The sequence below is a fragment of the Schistocerca americana genome, chromosome 1, assembly GCF_021461395.2.
Source record: "Schistocerca americana isolate TAMUIC-IGC-003095 chromosome 1, iqSchAmer2.1, whole genome shotgun sequence".
In the NCBI taxonomy this organism is placed as follows: Eukaryota; Metazoa; Arthropoda; class Insecta; order Orthoptera; family Acrididae; genus Schistocerca; species Schistocerca americana.
In genome coordinates, this window is record NC_060119.1 from 535,537,152 (window position 1) to 535,557,406 (window position 20,255).

The 20,255-nt window shown below is 40.2% G+C and overlaps 1 protein-coding gene across 1 annotated transcript in view; it reads left to right on the forward strand.

The window, feature by feature from the left end:
- Positions 1-20,255, forward strand: part of LOC124572507 (odorant receptor Or1-like) — an 85,980-nt gene that overhangs the window by 8,604 nt on the left and 57,121 nt on the right. Inside the window, exon 2 of the mRNA XM_047131131.1 lies at positions 4,755-4,904. Coding sequence (XP_046987087.1) covers positions 4,755-4,904 — 150 coding nt within the window. The remainder of the gene's footprint in view (positions 1-4,754; positions 4,905-20,255) is intronic.

Sequence of the window (20,255 nt, forward strand, 5' to 3'; positions counted from 1 at the left end):
CTCAGTAGCTGACACATCACATAGCATGTGATAGAAAATTGTACAAAGTTCCCAGCACAACTATAATGTGCAAAACTTATGTCAAATATCCAGTTGAAAGACAGTTTCTAATGTGTGACCATATGATTTAGCATTGTCATCGGAAGACGAAAAAATTTTGTTGGAAGGTAACGTAAGTACCCCAGCAAGGTGTCAGTATAATGTTTGACAGACTCTGAAAGTGAGTGGTTGACAACATAGAAACGCTCGTATCAAATCTACACAAATGTGTATTACAACTGCACTGTAATGTTTGGTATTACATCAGCAGAAGATGGCAAACATTTTATTCTGCGAAGTAAAGTCCAGCATGGAATCGCTTTAATGTCTGACTGACTTTGAAAGCGTAGCAACCCCCGTTTCACACAAAGCATAACAATCCTCCTTTCATACCTAGACGAATTTTCACTGCTACTGTCCTATATGCTGTTCCATCTAAGTGTCATGTACATAGATTCCACTGGGTGACAGCAGACGATTTCAAACATTTTGAACTGCAAGATGAAGTTAATACACTAACTTGGGGTCACTATAATGTTTGGTTGTCCTTAATATCGGCTTTGGAGACGAGTTTCTGATGAACTGATACATGGGAATAACATTGTTTGCTTTTATAAACCTCGTCAACGACTGCATTTTAAACCTGTAAGTTAGATCACCAATAGCGCCCACGTGCAATTTGCAGAGCAGCTTGTGTGCCATACAGAATTACGCCGAGCCAAGAGTCAAACACATTGGATGCCGGTAGAACAAGACTTGTTGGAACAAGCAAAACACCCGGTCACTGGGTTCACTCTTAGCAATGCGTGCCTTGGGGCACATGACAAGCTTCGTAGAATATTTAGATTGTGAAACTGATTAATTTGAGGTTTCATTGTGCCTTAAACCATCTGACACAGAAATCAAAGTTTGCATCTAAAGAAGTCCTGCTTTACGTAATTGTTTGGGTAGATCCTTCTCAATATATTGCAAAAAATTCAGAACATTCAGATGTTTTTGAGCACAGCTAAGATGACTACATCGTGATCGACTGCTTCATTTAAATGGTCTGCAAAACACATTTAGCCGTGGAAATACTACAGATCACACACTTTAAGTTAATTAGGAGAAATTCTTCTAAAAGTAGCACAAAAAACAGGCTTCAGAGCATTTCGATGATTTTGAACATGGTCAAAAATACTACAAGTTAATCCTGTAGCAAATTCTTGAGTAAATATGTTTTAGAATAGCGCACAGAGTACATGTAACGTACAGATACTTTTGAGTACCAAGTTAGCTGCACTATTATTAACTTTTTCATTTTAATGAACTGTACACTACTGTGTTCTGATTTTAATATTTATTTTGAATTTTTTAAGGGTTCCACTAGCACAACTGGCTTACTTCCACCATCTTAGACAGTGATTGGCTGGGGAGAGTTAGGATGTGGAGGTAGGGTTGAGAGAGGAGAAGAGGTGCTTTTCTTATGGGTGACGATAATTAGGTCATTGATAATTCCGATGAAGTCACTGACAAGGTTTTTTTTTAACAAAAGAAAAACAGAGAGGTCCAACCTGTAGATTAATGTTGCTCCTTAGTAGCTGCGCTACTGGTCCTTTAGCCGAAAATGTTGGTGTGACAGGATTGTATCTCTTAATACACACATCAAAAAAGTTTTGCAACACCCCTATTCCCGGAACTCCTGAAGATAGACGTTGACTGTGGGTATTGTATCACAGACACAGTCCCTTTGACTGTTCAGAGATGTCACCAAACCAACCCAAAGATGTAAATCACCATGCATGAGCAGTGCCTATTAGACGGAGGGGGTCCGTCAGCCGATCAGTTCCAGTCATTGCACTTGGAAGGAGTTACACGGCTCGTGTTGTCTGTAGTTTAACCATGCCTAGACGGTCAATACCGCAGTTGGATCGCGTCCGCATTATTACTTTGTGCCAGGAAGAGCTCTCAACAAGGGAAGTGTCCAGGCACCTCGGAGTGAACCAAAGCGAAGTTGTTCTGACGTGGAGGAGATACAAAGAGGCAGGAACTGTCGATGACATGTATCACTCAGGCCGCACAAGGGCTCCTACTGCAGTGGATGAGCGCGACCTACGGATTATGGCTCGGAGAAACCCTGACAGCCACGCCACCATGTTGAATAATGCTTTTCGTGCAGCCACATGACGTCGTGTTACGACTGAAAATATGCGCAATAGGCTGCATGATGCGCAACTTCACTCCCGACGTCCATGGCGAGATCCATCTTTGCAACCACGACACCAAGGAGCGTGGTACAGATGGGCCCAACAACATGCCGAATGGCCACCTCAGGATTGGTATCACGTTCTCTTCACCGATGAGTGTTGCATATGCCTTTAACCAGACAATCGTCGGAGACGTGTTTGGAGGCAACCCGGTCATTCTGAACGCCTGAGTCACACTGTCCAGCGAGTGCAGCAAGGTGGAGGTTCCCCGCTGTTTTGTGGTGGCATTATGTAGGGCCGACGTACGCCGCTGGTGGTCACGGAAGGCGTTGTAACAGCTGTACGATACGCGAATACCATCCTCCGACCCATAGTGCAACCATATCGGCAACATCTTGGCGAGGCATTCGTCTCAAGGAGACAATTCGCCCCCATGGTGCACATCTTGTGAATGACTTCCTTCAGGATAACGACATCGCTTGACTAGAGTGGCCAGCATGTTCTCCAGACATGAACCCTATCGAACATGCCTGGGATAGATTGAAAATGGCTGTTTATGGACGACGTGACCCACCAACCACACTGAGGGATCTTCGGCGGATCACCTTTGAGGGGTGGGAAAATCTGGACCAACAGTGCCTTGATGAACTTTTGGACAGTATGCCAAGTCGACTACAGTCATGCATCAATGCAAGAGGACGTGCTACTGGGTATTAGAGGTACCGGTGTGTACAGCAGTCTGGACCATCACCTGTGAAGGTCTCGCTGTATGGTCTTACAACATGCAATGAGTGGTTTTCATGAGCAATAAAAAGGGCGGAAATGATGTTTACGTTGATCTCTATTCCAATTTCGTGTACAGGTTCCGGAACTCTCGGAACCGAGGTGAAGCAAAACATTTTTTGATGTGTGTAAATAAAAAGAGAAGTCCAGTAATTTTTTGCAAATGTTCTAACGAAATCACTTCGTATATTTATTTACGGAGATTGATTCCTATCGGTAAAGACCAGGCCTCGATACAGCTCTCCTTGCACTAGCATTTGACGGATAGCTTTGAATTATATTCCGCCAAAAGGATGTGAAACATGAATTAATTGGCACACAAAGTAATTTTTCCTGAAGGAGATCAAAACGTTGTCTACTAGGCACACGGAACGACGATACTAGTCCGTTAAGGTATCGTAAAATAAACATGTCTTTGCTGCGAGCAAAAATTGGTCTACAATTTAGAGATAATCTACTCTTCTGATCTATTTAGTAGCTCACTAGTTGTTATGGATGCTTGTAGATCGAAAACTTACATACACAATAACTTTCGAAATACATTATTTCCAGCAAAACTAATTAATAGAAAGAGTTCGTAACAGTGAATTGCATCATCTGAATAAATAGGTTTCACAGGGGATATCAGTTTCCATTAGTATGTAAATACATGTAACGAGTGCTTAGGTAACGGATTCTGTCATCAAAATTTGTGGGAAGAATAACAGCATGTAAAGAAAACTTAGTATACATCCTAGCTATTGTAATTAGTAGCATAAAAAACGAAGTAGTATGGTTGGGTCCAAACATTATGTAATCCCGTTTTGAAGAAAAGAGGCGATTAAATGGGAAATAAGAAAAGTGATTTCCAAGGAGACCTGTGTATGTGGGTAAATTTGTACACGATTACAAATAAGGACTGTTATGTAAGTGGCTGGGATTGGTGACGTTCTCCTGTAATCCAGCGACTTAGAGGCCACATGTGGTGGATGGAATGATGGTGGGAGTACTTTTTCACAGCATCCTGTGTTGATCTGGCGTCCGCATTGAGATCGCCATCAGTGTTGCCGCTTGAGAGGAGTCTTGGGTAATCAGGTTAGGTAGGGAGTGACGCACTGGGTCAGGGAGGAACTGAGCCGGAGAAGGCCTCGTGGTGATTAGCATAGGGATAGCGTCGTGATACAAGGAAACCTGTCTGTAGATTTATGTTGCCTCTCGGTAGCTGCGCCACTGGTCCTTTAGATGAAAATGTCCGTTACAGAGAAAAATAAGTCCAGTAGTTCCTTTGAAATGTTCACACGGAATCGCTGTGCATATTTATTTACGGGGTTTGATTCCTGTCGCTTAAGGTCAAGTCTCATTACAGGTCAAAAATGTTTATGCATATCTCCTCACAGTCACATGTTCTGGGTATTACCTTTATATACTAATGCTGGTTTCTCCTGCCGGTTACAAAACGAATACAATCTCTGTAGACCTTTCTCATTGAATCCAGCTCTGTCCGCCTTCTTACAGCATTCGTGCCGGCCTATGTGGTGATACCATCTATTCAATGTTCCGACATCTGAAAGCTGCAAGTATCCTGTGTCCAGTTGACAGTTCGGCCTTTGACGCTATTGAACTCCTCGTTCCCCAAGAAAGTTTTCGGTCTTGACTAGATGATTTTCACAAGTGACTTAACCTGTTGCTATGTATTAGCAATGTTCGTGGTATTGTTTTTGTTGTTACAGAATTTGCCTTACTTCAGCGTGTGTTCTCTCCTCACAGGCGGGGCTCTTCGTTGCCCAGGGCGGCACGCTGCGTCACACGGTGCGACTGCTGGCAGACACCAGGCTACGGTTCTGCAGTGGAGATAGCAGTGAATTTATACGGCGCCGGTACCAGAACCATTCAAACATCATTTACTACCTCTGTCAGGTTAGAATATCAAACAGACCTGCAGCCTCAGGTAAAAATAACTGTGATTCTTCACAAGTAATGAGTACTCTATATCTACAATCAGTTCTTAAAAACTGAACGTGTATTAAACAAGGACAGAAAAGGGGATTAAATAACACTAACAGTAACACAGTTGATAAGGTAGTACTACTGTGTATCCTAACTAAGACCTGAACGTCACAGTCATGCCGTCTGGTTTTACTGTTTGATTTGAAGTGGTTCAGAGTAACAGTGGGTACAGAGTTGCTCGAATGACAGATAAATCGCGACTGCTGTCTGTTGGTCGTGTGGTATGTTAGATGCTGTTCTATCTATCTTCCATTTTCTTCTATTCTAGCTTCGTCTTCTATCCACGTATCCTGTTCTTCTTTTAACTTTTCTGTCCATTTAACTTGTCTATCTGCGCTCTATCGTCTTCTTCCATCCGTCCATACATTTATAAACTGAAGTCTACACCCACAGTTTTTTCTGTATGTTCGGGTTATTTCTAGGAAGATAGTTGTATTCATGACTTTTGTCTTTAAAATGATCATATTCTAGAACTACATCGATTTCATTGCAATGAAACATCTGGAAAAAACCATCTTCTCACGCAGATTACTCTTCCACCATCTAAATCATTCTGATATGAACATAATAGCACTTATCAATAAAAGTATTGAGTGATGCCAGCATGCACTGTTTTAAAATGAATAAAACGTAAAGAACTGTATACATGCAAATGACTGTTTCAGGACAAAAAGGTACACAAACTTCAACTCTTTCTCGTTATGCACCAAATTTGTAGGTAACAGACACCAGATCTGAACTATTACCGATGTACCTGATTCACTCTATCAATACAATACTTAATTTTAAAATGTCAGTTATAACTTACATTTCTATATTTAGGGAAATATGAAGGTTATAAGGAAACACACGCTTACGTCATGGTACGAGTTCGATGCATTACTTTGACCTCTGGTTCATTTGATTTAATCATATTAGTTATAGTCATCATTACTTTGTCTACCTGAAATTCAAATAGTGGCAAAGTTATTACGTGTTTACAGCATTACAAGCTTCAATTTCATCTGTCGACGAATATTTTAGCTGATTTGGTTTGCGAGTAGTTTTACTTAAAATTAATGTTAATAGGCTGTGTTACTCGCAAACTAGAGGTCTTACAGCGGCGTCCAGAGCTACAGTGGGTTCGTGAATTTCAGATGCACAATTTGACATCCTCACGTATTTTGAGGTTCTAATACATTCTATTTTTTTTGTATTTCTTATTATATCCGCGTTAATTTCGATGACTGGAAAGCACCACTTGGTCAACAGCGTGCGTGTCTGTCCCACCTTCTGGGTTTTACCAGTCGTTACCTGCCACTGCACACCGTTTGTGTACGTGCTAGCCATGCCTAACCAGGCGAACACGCTATTACACTCGCTCCGCCGTACATAGCCAAGATGCAGACAGTCCTGTAATGTCACAGCACGTTTCACTTCTCGTAAATGCGTACGATCATGAATGCTATTACACAACAATATAGGGAACTGAAGGATCATATCACTTCAAAATGTAAGTACGTGTCAGCAAAGCAGCTGGTGGCATGTAGGTGTGACAACTCTAACATCCAATTAAGTTTCAGACCTCATCTAGTGTACAGTTTATACAATTGCTACCACTGGCTCTTAAAACAAAGATGAGGACTCCGTGTAGCAATGGACTGTGTAGGGTGATTTTTGGTGATCCACACTTACTGACAATTGTGGAACATCCTTTGCTTCCTGGTTTCTATATTGCTATCCTGTCAGTGTTCTGTTATTGAATTTGATTAATTCCCCTCTAAAGCTTTTACTGTAAAGTAAAAACTGCAAAACATGACTCGTCAAACCCACTCCTTTCCTGCAGCAATGTATTTCTGTGCACTGCACACATTTTAAAGTTACTAACATTTCCATCCGTTTTTCCCTAGTTGCTACGTCAGTTACACTTTATCCTATACGTAACATAAATTCCACTTTTTGGAACCGAATTTCTTTAACGCAACAAACGTGCTTCACCTGTTTATGAAAGACATCTTCAGTGCGCTCTAATAAAAGGAAAATAATTTAATTATACTAACTTTGATACGAGTTCTGTAGTGATTGTTTTATATCTGTTTCTATTTACGTCTATATAGTTTTCTTTTTTACATTTACATTTATAACATGTTCTATTCATGCATCAGATTTATTCTTATGTATTTATGAGGTACACAGGATACAAGTTTCTTCCAATTGATATGTCACATTTGAACACTTCCCTGCACAAGACCTATTCTGTAGCACACTACAAGTGTTCTTGCTCACATGATTTAGGGCTAACTGAGAGATCATGAGAGTTTAGAGGACAACAGTGGAGTGGAATGTTGGGTTGGGGCACGCTTCAGTGACCTTACACGTTCATTGTACCTAAAGTTAAAATTTCTTGTAGTCATCCTAATATACTGAGAGTCACACCTATTACATGTTAATTCCTGTATTCCTGAACTGTTTCAGAAAAATTTTCCTTCTATCACAGTCTTTATTTTCTTCTCCACTGTGCTACTTGTCTTGAATATATGTTAATTTTATTTTTTGAAGATGTTAATAATCTTGTGTGTACGTTGATTGTGGTATGTTATGGTGTATTACTTTATGTTGAGGGATATGTTTCTGGCATGAACAGCATTGTGATTACTGTCACATGTTGTCTGAGCTGTTTTTAATTTTGTTGTGTTCTGTTTGTATTTTACTTTTAATGTTGTCATCTAGTCTGTATGCTTTGTATACCGTCTTGCTGTTGTGTCCGTTGGTTTGTGCTATGTTGACTGTTATGTTTAGTTCCTCTTGATAGTTCTTTTTGTTTAGAGGTGTTTTACACAGTCTGTATACCGTATGCCTGATACCTGTCATTGTCTGAGACTGTGGGTAGTTTAATTCCTTGTGTATTATATGTGTTTATCTGTTTCCCTTCCTAAAGTGAGCCGGCCGAAGTGGCCGTGCGATTAAAGGTGCTGCAGTCTGGAACCGCAAGACCGCTACGGTCGCAGGTTCGAATCCTGCCTCGGGCATGGATGTTTGTGATGTCCTTAGGTTAGTTAGGTTTAACTAGTTCTAAGTTCTAGGGGACTAATGACCTCAGCAGTTGAGTCCCATAGTGCTCAGAGCCATTTGAACCATTTTTTTCCTAAAGTGTTGAAACTGTGTCTGTTGTTAGATTTTGCGATTTATGACATCTCTTTTATTTCTGTTTCCAAATAGTACTGTATGTTTTGGTGTATCTTATTTAATTGTCTGTGTAAACTGTTTGTATCTTCTTGTGGTTCATCCATGAGGAAAACGATATCATCTACATATCTGTGACAGTGTTGGTTCAAATGGCTCTGAGCACTATGGGACTTAACATCTGAAATCATCAGTCCCCTATAACTTAAAACTACTTAAACCTAACTAACCTAAGAACATCACACATATCCATGCCCGAGGCAGGATTCGAACCTGCGACCGTAGCAGCAGCGCGTTCCAGACTGTAGCGCCTAGAACCGCTCGGCCACTCAGGCCGGCGTGACAGTGTAATATTTCGTTCCAGTTATCCCCTACGAGGTCTATTTTCAATGTCATTCATTATGACGTTAGCTAGTGTGTGTGAAAATGGCTTCCTGTTGGCAGGCTGTCCTTCAGTAGATAGAATGAACTGTTAAATTGAAAGTAGGTTTGTTCAATTGTTACTTCTCAGATTTGTATCAGTTCTTCTTTAGGGGTGTTTGAAACTTTTAGGTTTCCTGTCAGTTGTTCTGTGATCACGTTAGCTGTGTCAAACAGGATGGAATTATACAAGTCATTCCTTCAAAGAATTCTGTAGCTTACATTTTTAGGAATAATTCTAAAGAGTTTTTATACTTCTGTTGTTCTCTAGCTTGAAATGTTTACTCAAGTATTTGTGTGTAAGCTTTACTATGTGGTATGTGGGAACACTCTTCATGTTAATAACTGATCTGATATGAATATCGTCTTTACGTTCTGAGCTGGCTTCTGAGCAAAAGTGCTACCGGATACTTTTGTACTGTTTTCATTCTGCGTTTTTGTACATTTTTAACAACATTTAATGTGTTTTTGAATTTTGTTTGAAACCTGTTGATTGGATAACATTCGAGTTCTTCAAGTAATATGTTTGTTACAGGCAGTAGATTAAGTTCTAAAAGACAGGATTTTTCTTAACTTTATGACAAAGCAGAAAAGTCCTATTTTAATTCAAGAGCAGATGTAAGAGCTCTGTGCGTTTGATAAGGAGCAGAATTCTTTCCATGTGCTTGGGTTTTTAATACATGACGGGAAGTTTTGTCTGAGATTTGCAAGCGTTTCTGATGTTAGCTATAGAATCCAACCACTCATGCTGCAAAGACAGAATCCTAATGTTTGGGTTCAGAGGGCATACATAGTTCTTACAAGCTGTTGGCAGGACTGGTAGAGACAGCCAGCTTCACAAGTTGTGTGAAAGAATGGCTCACAATTTGTAAAATACTACCCAGAGTCGATAGTGGTCCTGTAATTAGGAGCTGAGTGAAATGTCTAAACCAGAGGCTCACACAAATCTGCTATTATTTCGGGTGCAGATTTCTTCTCTTCTGCTATCGGGTGGGGTTGTAGGGCTCCACTCAATAAATTGATCATGCACAACACAAAGGAAGCGGCAGAGGTGGTTTGATGCGTACATATGGATTTTGTAAGTTAAAGGTAACCATCCGCAGGGTCAATGATAAATTACTTGCTGTAATCGAAGAAAGATTAATCTGTTTATTCTTAGAAAGGCACGATTATCATTGTAGATTGGTAAGAGAAAATGTTTGTACTGTATTATCAGACAGCAGTAGCACTTGTGGTAGGTCCTATATATTTGGCCTCGCTTATTAAAGGTAACAATGACGACAAAGTATTGCGGCCAGTTACTACAGGTTCCGAGTTATAAAATAATCTTGGTGAAGGTAAGCGTCAAAGGCAACTCCAAATGACAGTGAGATGCTTTCTTACATCTTCTAGTACAGGACGTGTAGAGGCAGAGAGCTTGACTGAAAATCTGTATATTATTGTGAACGAGTTTCCTACCATGCTGTTGTTGTAGGCGGACACTTCATTTTACCAGCTATAGAACGAGTCATGTGATCAAAACAGGTGCCAGAATTAGATTCGTCTAAGATTGTTCTGGACTTTAAAAAATGTTTCAAGAAGGCACTTAAATAACCATATCTTGAGAACAGCGCCATATACCTTGTTACAAACAGGCCAAAGCTTTTTGAAACAGTTAATATAGAGCAGGGATCCAGTGACCATGAGGCAGGTACAGCATCAATGACTGTCTGTGTACTGAGGAGCGTTAGGAAAGGAAAAAAAATAGTTTTTTTAGGAAAAGTAACGAGAAACAAGGATCTGTGTTACTCAGTGAAAACTTATTCCTACTATTATTTCTCTTATTTGATGAGTTGGCAGGCTCTCACTCTCGAAACAATTTTATGGCATGATACACCTTGTTTTGTAACGGATCCTGAGTTAAAAGCACATCAAACATTTCACCTCTGTCAAACCCTTCATAAATAGAATAACTGAACAGTCAACATCATATATACAGCACTGAGAACAAAGACGTGGAATACAAATGGATATAATTTAAAATCACTGTACAACGTGCTTTAGGTCCATTATTTCCTAGCATTGTTTTAAGAGATGGGAAAGACGTGCCTTAATTCAACTTGAGTGTTAAGAAGTCGCTATGAAAGGGAAGAGAGCTTCGTCACTTATTTAATCGAAGTGGAAAGTAACAAAAAATGAAAGATGCCAAAATAAGCATATGGAGAACAATGTGAGAAGCGTTCAACTGATATAATTCGAGGCATTGTCTGTATGTAATCTGTAAGCACATCGAAGTCATCTGTTCAGTCGCTCAGCGATGTTGTTGGTACTCTGATGGAAATGACATAGAAAAACCGAAATACTGAAGCAGTATATGCAGTGGGACTTCTTGCTCCTAGGTTATAAGCCTGAGATAGCAAGCACGCAGACTGTCTACATGCAGTAGCAAGGTTATGGTGAGGAGAACATGTACGCCATCCCAAAAACTGAAAGAGCCAAAGAGTATGCAGCCTAGAGTCGCCATCCTGCTCCACAAGTTCGATTCTGACTGTTGATCTGCCAGCTTTATTCTTGTAGTTTGTTCGATGTATCCCACTTGGCGTCATAATCGCGGAAGTTCGATCACTGACTGCTGTTCACCTCCTTTGTTCCCATAGCTCTTTTTTTGTACCCCAGAGATGCCACCTTAGTCTGCTAGTACGCTCTCTGACTCCATGCTCCACCATCCTTGTTCTCGTAGTTTGACACTTGGAAGCCAAGGATGTTACAACAGAAGTTACGCCTATGTAGCCCAAAGCCACCATCCATCTCGCTCTATCAGTTCTATCTATGACTGCCTGTTCAGCTGTCAATTTTTCTCGTATTTGATCTCTCACCCCGCAAGATGTTGCAATCGTTGTTCGATCTCAGACCATCTGCCCCACTATCTTTGATCTTGTAGTTCTATATGTGACTCCTAGTCCGCCATGTTTGTCCCCACATTTTAGTAAATGTATTCAAGGAATTTACAGTGTATAAACTGGCGAGCCTCTGTCATCTAGCTTTCAAGGTCGTGCAGGCACCCATCTTCATTGCACGTAGCTCACCTTATTATCAAGTATTAAGCGTTTGCCTATTTTGCCGATAATGATAATTTACGTTACATTAGCGGAAACTATATGTAGGTTAGATCTAATTATACGAGACTGAACTGTTGTTTTATTGGCATAATTGAATACCTAATCTAAAGTGCTAAATGGATCAATGATCATCTCAGATTTTTTTTCACGGTTGCCCCCAACTCATCTTAATTTGGCTAGAAGTGATCCATCAAACGCCTGAGTCTGATGATCAGTGTAAGAACCAATTAGAGTCTGCCTAAATGGTTCTAAAACCCACATAATGCTGTACGCTGCACTTCCGTCATACCTGAAACTCTCTGCAGAAGACTCACCTGCTAGAGTCCAGTGACCAGGGTTCAGCATATGATAAGATTGGAGCCTGCCACTTTGCTAGATTTACTGAGTTAGGAGTAGCTTTCTTTTAATTTCGGTTTTAGGCTTTTCTGAGGTTATGGTCCACTGGTGGTTCAATAAACGAACCCCCATCAAGTCACGTTTCTTATAAGAAGCTTTTTGTAAATGCATCATGTTCTACATATTACGTCTGACGTTATAGGCCGGCTTTATATTTCCCGTACATCTTGGGTCGCTCGTGGTTGCCATACAGGGGAAGGCTGTAACATTTACAGATTGGAAGTGTGGTTCCAGGGCTCTCAGAAACGTTTACTGGCTGTATTTCTTTACATATCAATTTCAACTACCAAATAATACAGAACCGTCAAGTGATGATTAAAATCTTTGGTGAAGTGACTGGCAATAACAACTAGAGCAGTAGCGATCTGTAATATTAAAGTAAGTAATTTGTAATTCATTTAATGCTTTATCTATGTGGTAAACTCTCCGGGCTCGTCTTTGTACATTACGACGTTAAGGAGAAACTACCGTTCCTCCTAGACGGGAATGGCAATGACACAGGAAGAATAGTACTGAAAAAGAGAATGAGCAAGGAAGCACTAAAAACCTTTTCGAGAAAATTTAAATTCAGTGGCTGTACCATATAAAAATTGCTCTACCGAAGGATGAGCTGCCTGGAGACCAGGACATCGCGCATGATTTGGTTGGAATTTTTAAGAAAATGGAGATGGATATTTACTAATATCACTCCACGGCTTTTGTGTGAAAGAACAGTACCAAAGAAATGGCTGCACAGGCCGCCACCTGTCGGAGGAATTACTGGGTGCGCTTTATAGCCTATATATTCGGAATTAAAATTTTCCACCTTTGTAATTATCCATTCACGGTACTGCTCTCATGGCCTACCTGCCGGAGCAGGACTGTGTTTCAAGTCAGTAGAGATTAGCACCAACAGATAACCGTTGGAAGCCATGCTTTACAAGCAGTGCCTGCATCGCCCCAGTGGAAAGTGTAGGGAAGGAGTCACAAGTAGTCCTCGTCTGGAGAATGTGAGTAGATTATGGATTCCAGATTTGGCTCACTCTCTTGTTTTAGCTGGCGGACCAACAACATGCACTTCCCTTCACGCTTCTCTCCCTATTTTCTTCGGAATCGGGTTCATTGCAGCCGGCCGCGATCGTTACCGCAAATAGTTTGTGGCTTGTTCGCCGTCCCTTGGCATGCCCCTTGTATTCTGTATACTGGAATAAAAGATGAAGTTATTTACTAATTCCTGCTGATTATTTGCGGACCATACAGATGCTCACCTTTTTCCACACGCTGACCAAATTCCAACACTCAGCTCACCCTCTCACTGAACAATTCTGGCGTCAGTGAAGTGGGATCTCTCATCTGATGGTCTGTAAAGAAAACATATTTTTATGGTTGTGTGTTCACTCTCAGCTTCAGCACTACATGCTACGCTCGCAAGCAGTAGTGAGGTCCCATTAAAGTTTCACAGGAACAGATAAATGCTCTTACTTTAGGAAGTATGAGTTGTAGGAGCAGACGGAGTGCAGGCATAACAGTCGGTGTCAAAAAAATGATTACTGTGTCCAGGCTACCATTAAGGCACCTATGGAACCTCAGGCTTTCGATGCTCGAGCCCCACAGTCTAATATAATCATTATTTTTCCAGTAGCTGCATTCATTCCTTCCTTTTCGGGAAAATCCATGGAGGATGTATCCAGCTTTTTGCAGAATGTAGGAGATTTTGATCACATGTACACACAGTCAGACGAGTTTCAGCTGCACGTGGTGTGCTTAAATCTATCAGGTGGTGCAAGCACCCATGTGGAATCGGTAAACACGTTAAGGAACGCAGGAAGTGTTCCTAGGGTGAGAGAGCAATATTGAGACACAGTAAATGTGACTTAGTACTGGGATAAGTTTTTTACCTTTAGGTAGCGACAGGGAGAAGATTTTGAATTTTCTGTAAATTCACAATTCCATGCCATACACTTACCTTGTGGTAAGATGAAACGTGAAAATACGTCTTGCTGGAAGAGGTTGAACAGCGAGTGGTTGATGTATTTAGCCAGGACATCATCCCTCCACTAGGGTATGAAGTCAAAGTCGAGTCACCTTCATCTTTGCATTCGGCAGTTTGTCTTGTACTACTAGGCAAAGAGATTGAGCAATTTGTTCCATACCTTCACACAATAATGACCTCCACTACGTTTTCATGACTGAAACAAATTGTAAATCAGGTGGTATCACCGAAAGCTATCAGACTCTTGCTATCCACATTGTAGAGTAATTGATCACTTTGACATTAACTGACCCTGGTATCGACATGGATCAAATTTCGGCGAGATGATTCCCACAATTTTAGAGTCTATGAAAGACCCTAATCATGGAAAGCCTAAAGTAGCCAGAGCAGTTAACCCTCCACACTCCCGATAAGACTAGGTAAACCGAATGTGGCTCATAAGAGGTGCAAACGTGATTGTGGTAGAATCGGGAGGAGCAGTGTGAAAGTTTTCACTGAATAGGCACTCAAGCGAGTTTAGTGTTTTTGATAAAGAAAACGGGAAATCACCAAGTAGAATTGATAATTAATTGGAAGAAATAAATTTTTCAAATGGAGTAATTATAAAAGAGGACACAATTTTGATGTCATTCTGTGGAGCGATTTTCTGCGCCATTTTGAAGCTGTCGTTGTCTACAGATCATAGACCGTATGCTGGACAACACGAAAAGGTGAAAAAAAGACCTATTTCTCGAATTTCCGCTGAACCACATCTTGGTGTTGAAAGTCAATGCACCTGAAACGATACGTGGCAGTACAGGAAGAGTTCTCTGGATGAAAAATTTGAGATCGTGACAGAACTACATTTCTGCTGGATCCACTTGGAGAGTGAAACTGAAGATCTGCCCCAAGTTCAAGCCGACCAGGACCTTAGAAAGGCTGAAACTGTGAATGGGAAAAAGTGTGCGCCAGTTTGTCTGGTTAATATTAAAGTAAGAGATGTTATGATCCTATGTGGGACTATATGGTCAGTATACAAGAGGTAAGTGATGGTGAACAATCTCCAGCAGTGCAAATGCAGTTACAGAGAAATGTGAAATGCGCAACTTGTTGCTAACGCTAGAAGCCTCCACGTTCACCAGCATTGGGTTCAATTGCGTGAGAAAATGTCACATTTATCACAGTGAGAGAGAAGCCTTTAGTATCCAGTATCAGAGGAATTTGCTTGGCTGCTGGAAGAAAGGCAATACTTACCAACCACAAACTCAACATATCAGTAGGTTCGGACAGGGAATGCTAGACTGTGCAACAGTCCTATTAAGTCCTTTATCATTTACAATATGTTCTAGAAGAGAGGTCTCGTCAACAGTTAACGATGGAATCATTCAGCCACCCTCTAGTCCCTGGACTTCACCTGTAGTAATAGTACTCAAGAAGTCACTAAATGGTGAGAGAATCTATTGTCTCTCTGTTGACATGATCAATGAACAAAGTGACCTCACATGATACATATCTGCTACTTTGTGTAGACGACAACTTGGATAGGTTGAGGAACTACAAGTACTTCACTTCGCTAGATGATTAAATCAGGCTGTCACTAGGTTCCTATTGTTCCTAAGACAGGCCAAAAACAGCATTTGTCATACTTTCAGTAATGTATAAATTTCTTAGGATGCTTTCTGGTCTGAGGAACATGTCTGCAATATTTCAGCAGCCTGCAGATCTGTTACTTTGAGGACTGAACCCAAGCATGTGTTTACTATATTTGGCTGACATGATTTTTTTAAGGACAATACAATAAAATGCTGAATGGCTGAAACACATCTTGTCAAGACTGCAAGTGATACACCCAAGTTTGAAGGTAAAACAATTGTTTTCCACAGATTGTCAGGTACAATACCTGGGCCACATTAAAAGTTCAGTTGGATTGAAACCAGAACCACAATAAAAGAAGGACACTTACTATCAATGACCCATGAAAGACTATACTATTATCACCAAACTAGAGACTATGCTATTAGAAACGGATGTCTTTTGAGTGGACCACAAAATAAATGACAGCAATACAGTATATTAAGGATATTTTGATGAGATATCTCTTCTTAATCTGTCCACATTTTGAAAGGCTGTGTATTTTATCTTGTGATGCCAGTGATATTGCTGCAGTGTTATCATTGGTATTCTGGGTGAATTTCTTTAAATATTACCCACAGGTGATAGGTGATTTTCCGTAATTATTGATTATGTGGCCTTACTGTGACTATTGAATCTAAAGGATTCAAGTAGTTGCTTGATGACAAGGGCTTTCAAATCAAGTGAATATGACTGTGAAGTGCAGCATAAATGAGGAAGAATGCATCAGAACACAGATGCATTGAGTAGGAAGGCTTGTGTAATCCTAGCAGATGAGATACTGGTTGCTGAGTTGTTGGAAACATTTGAGCAAGATGCAGATCGCCAACGATAAGTTTCATAATCAATTATGGCTAGAAATGTGTTTTAAAAAAGTGCCTGTGACTGCCATGCACCCTCTTTCTATGCTGTGATACACACCTTCTCTACGCTATAAATTTTCTATGCGTTAATTTTTCGTTCACACAATCGAAACGAACTGCGGATGAGTCTAGGAGGCTGTAAGAAAGATTATCTTTGCTTGTTTCCTTGTTTACAAGGTGTTTTTTTAATAACACGTACTACAAACTTATTTCAGTTTTTATTTTTGGGTATGTCAACCTGTTTTGCTCCAAATGGGTTGTAACAGTGGACGCATATTCGAAAAAGTGATGAAATGCGAATTTCACGTGTAAAAGGTACAGGAAATTTAAATAACAGTGTTATAGATACTGCTCCTAAGTGTGAAGAACAGTTTTCGACGAAGTCACTGAGTTAATCGAAGAAGAAAATTAGAGAAGGAATTGATGATGCTGTGTACAGTGCCAAAGACTAGTTTTCCAGTGGATTTAGGTTAACTGCCTTTGAAGTACTTGCACATGTGATTAATGTTTCATGTGCATGTGATAATTGTGGGTCCAAGGGCCTTAGACAGTATGATGACAGTGACAGAGTTGGCATTGAAAGAACTGTACATATTTTATATAAAGTTTGTAAATATGATGTACAGTTCAAGACTTCCACTCTCCATGGGAAGATGTATGAGGTGAATACAAGATTGTGTTACACCATGAGATGATTAGGTGTAAGCAGAAAGGCAACAATTTGTTTCGTGACTTGAAGAACACGCCTGCACCAGTGGCTAGATCTAGTGATTACAATGCAATACTCTTCAGCAGTGCTCTCAAAGTTGAGTGCAAGGAGAACATGAAAGTAGATTTTGAGGAAGTTATAAATATTAACAATGATGGGGAAGAAGGACTGATCTGCTTGTCTCTTGTGATGGAATACAGAGGAAGAGGGACCATATGTCACTTTAAGGTGATCATCTGTCATTAGTGTGGTTACAGAGAAAGTCTTAGACTTCTAAGTAATGAGCATATATTAAACTAGGTGTCACACAAGAATGGACAACGATGGCAGTAAAGAAGAAAAGTGGTAGCAGAAACAGAAGAACGTACGTAGCATAAATTAGCATGGGTCAAATGGTGGGATGGAAGCAGCTGGGATGAAACTAATATTTCGAAGCTCAGTTGAACAAAATGGTGCTAGGTATGTGAAGTATCTAGGTGATGGCGATTCCAGTGCTTTTAAGACCGTTTTAGAGAGCAATCCTTATGGTTTACGAAGTAAAACCGAAAAACTAGAATGTTTCGGGCATGTTCAAAAGCGAATGGGAGGTAGACTTCTCAGACTGAAGAAAGAAATGAAAGGCAAGAAATTAGAAGATGGAAAGCCACTGGGAGGTGTTAACAGACTGACAGACAAGTAAATTCACACTTTACAATTATTCTATGGAAACGCTATCAGGGATCTTACGTAGTGTGTAAACAATGCCACAAGCTGTGTGGCCAATATTCGTCCACAAACATTCCACAAATGATAATACTCAGCATTCGCTTTGTGACATATCGTGGTGCAAATATCTTCAGGCAGAAGCAAGTGGAAAGGCATACATCCACAAACATGGTTTCCACTTGCTGTTTTAATTGTTATAAAACTAACTAACAGGTACCTAGCCAATCTTGAACTGCTGAAAAAATGTGTGCATGGGAAAACATAAAATTAAAATGAGAGCTACAATCACCTTATATGGATGCGTTGTTCAAAAACAGTATTTGTGTCCTCAATTATTGTGAATACAGCTGCATGTGATGCATGTCTAGTGTTCAGTAGGGGAAATGTAGGTCGAGTTAAGTGCCTGCAGACTAGGCTTCCATCCAGGTGTATTCACACTGTAGATACTCAGAAGCACTGCTGAAGTGCGACAGAACAGAGCTCAGGCTGCAGAAGAAAAAATGCAGAAGTGGCTAGGCAAAGGAGGGAGGGGAAGAGATCACTCCAGGAAGATGAGTAAGTGAATAAAGATTAATGATACTGACAGCATTAGTCGCTAGAGGTATAGCAAGATTGTCAAAATTGAAATAAAAACATTAAATGCGAATTTCTGTAAACAGATTTTTTGAGCTGTAATGTACCTTTCCTCAGGAACTATGAAAGCTATCATCCTGATAGTTGGCATAGTTCTTAAGAATTACTAAATTATGTTGTGAAGCACTTTCCATTATCCTTTCCCTGAGAAAAGTTCTACTTTAAAATTTGAAAAAAATAGAGCAGTCCCAGATAACACAAAACTGAAAAATTAATTTCGAAGCATCTATGACCATAGAAAAGTATGTTGCACACGTTTTGTTAGCCTCTTATAAAGATGCAAACTGTGAAATTCCGGTTTTATTGCTTGGTTAGTTTACGAGGAAAGATATATTATAGTAACCAATGGTAATTAAAAATTCAAATCCTTATAAAATGTATATCGAAACTCATTTTCAAACAAAAATTTCATAAAATTTCAAGCACTATGTTGTACATAAAAGTCTCAAGTGTTACTGTTTCAGCTGTAATATTTTTGGAGATATATGTGTTTAAGTACAAGGGCGTATTTTGCCCTGTGTCTGTCCTAGCTAATGACATCGTGTAACAGCTTCATGAGATAATTTTAGGAACGTCATCGTATGATGTGAACAAGACATATAATGACAGGGACAGATGTTAGCCATACATCTTGTTCACTCACAACTGCTGAATCGACAAATCAGAAGGGCACACACCCTGTGAGATGGTAATCAGGTGACCAAGGAGTTCTTCATTTCAATCATACAAATTACTGCCAAGAGTTGATTCATGCGAGGTAAAGCGCCTGGCTGAAGACTTTAAATGATTTAGTGACAGGTACAGTAGAGTAGTCTTAAAGTCACTGCAAAACAGGTAAAGAGGAGGAGCAAAGGTGCAGTGTTACTGCCAGCCCAGCAAAGTGTCATTATCTTGTTGTAAAACACAGTGCTCAAAAAGGGAAAACAAAAAATAATTCTCTTCATCTCACAAAGGGCCATCTAAATTGTGAGTCTGACAACTGCAGTCAACTCTGAGATACAGTTGGCAGATCACAAAATAACTGTGGACATGTATTGGCTAAAGACCTATCATGGACAATCAGGGCTGTCCCACCTGTGATTGTCGTGAACCAACCGTGTGTCAGACCTAGAACTCTAGAGAGTGTACAGAGGTGGAGAAATCCTCTGCATCTATCAACACACAGATACGCCTTACATTCCAAACAGTCCTATGCCCTCCAGTCATGAGACTTTGTATGGTATACTTCAATTGTTTTCTCGAACTACCAATAAATTTCAGTCAATAAATGCAAAGTCCAAGCCATGCAGGACATTTAGTCGCACGTGAACTGAGGACTGTATGTAGACAGCTAGAAGGTGGTACTTATGTGACGTCTCCCTCCAGCCATAACGGCTGACTGTAAAATGGACAGCCTGGTCAGGCTGACATGTGTGGACTGCCTCTCGAAATACGTTGCATTCGAGCTGTTCATGTGGAAACATCGTGACACTGAGTGATATGTAGTCAGGTTTGAAGCTTCACAACTTTACTTTTGCTTCGTACAGTCTTCATAGAGCTATTACATAACTGCATACACGTGACACGCAAGACAATACTTACATCTGAATATATTGCGTTTAGCCAATTTAATTTGAGATTTTTAATTATTTAAACACAATTCTTGAGGTATAATTGTTTTTGATAATTAATCTGGAAGAGTGATAATTACAG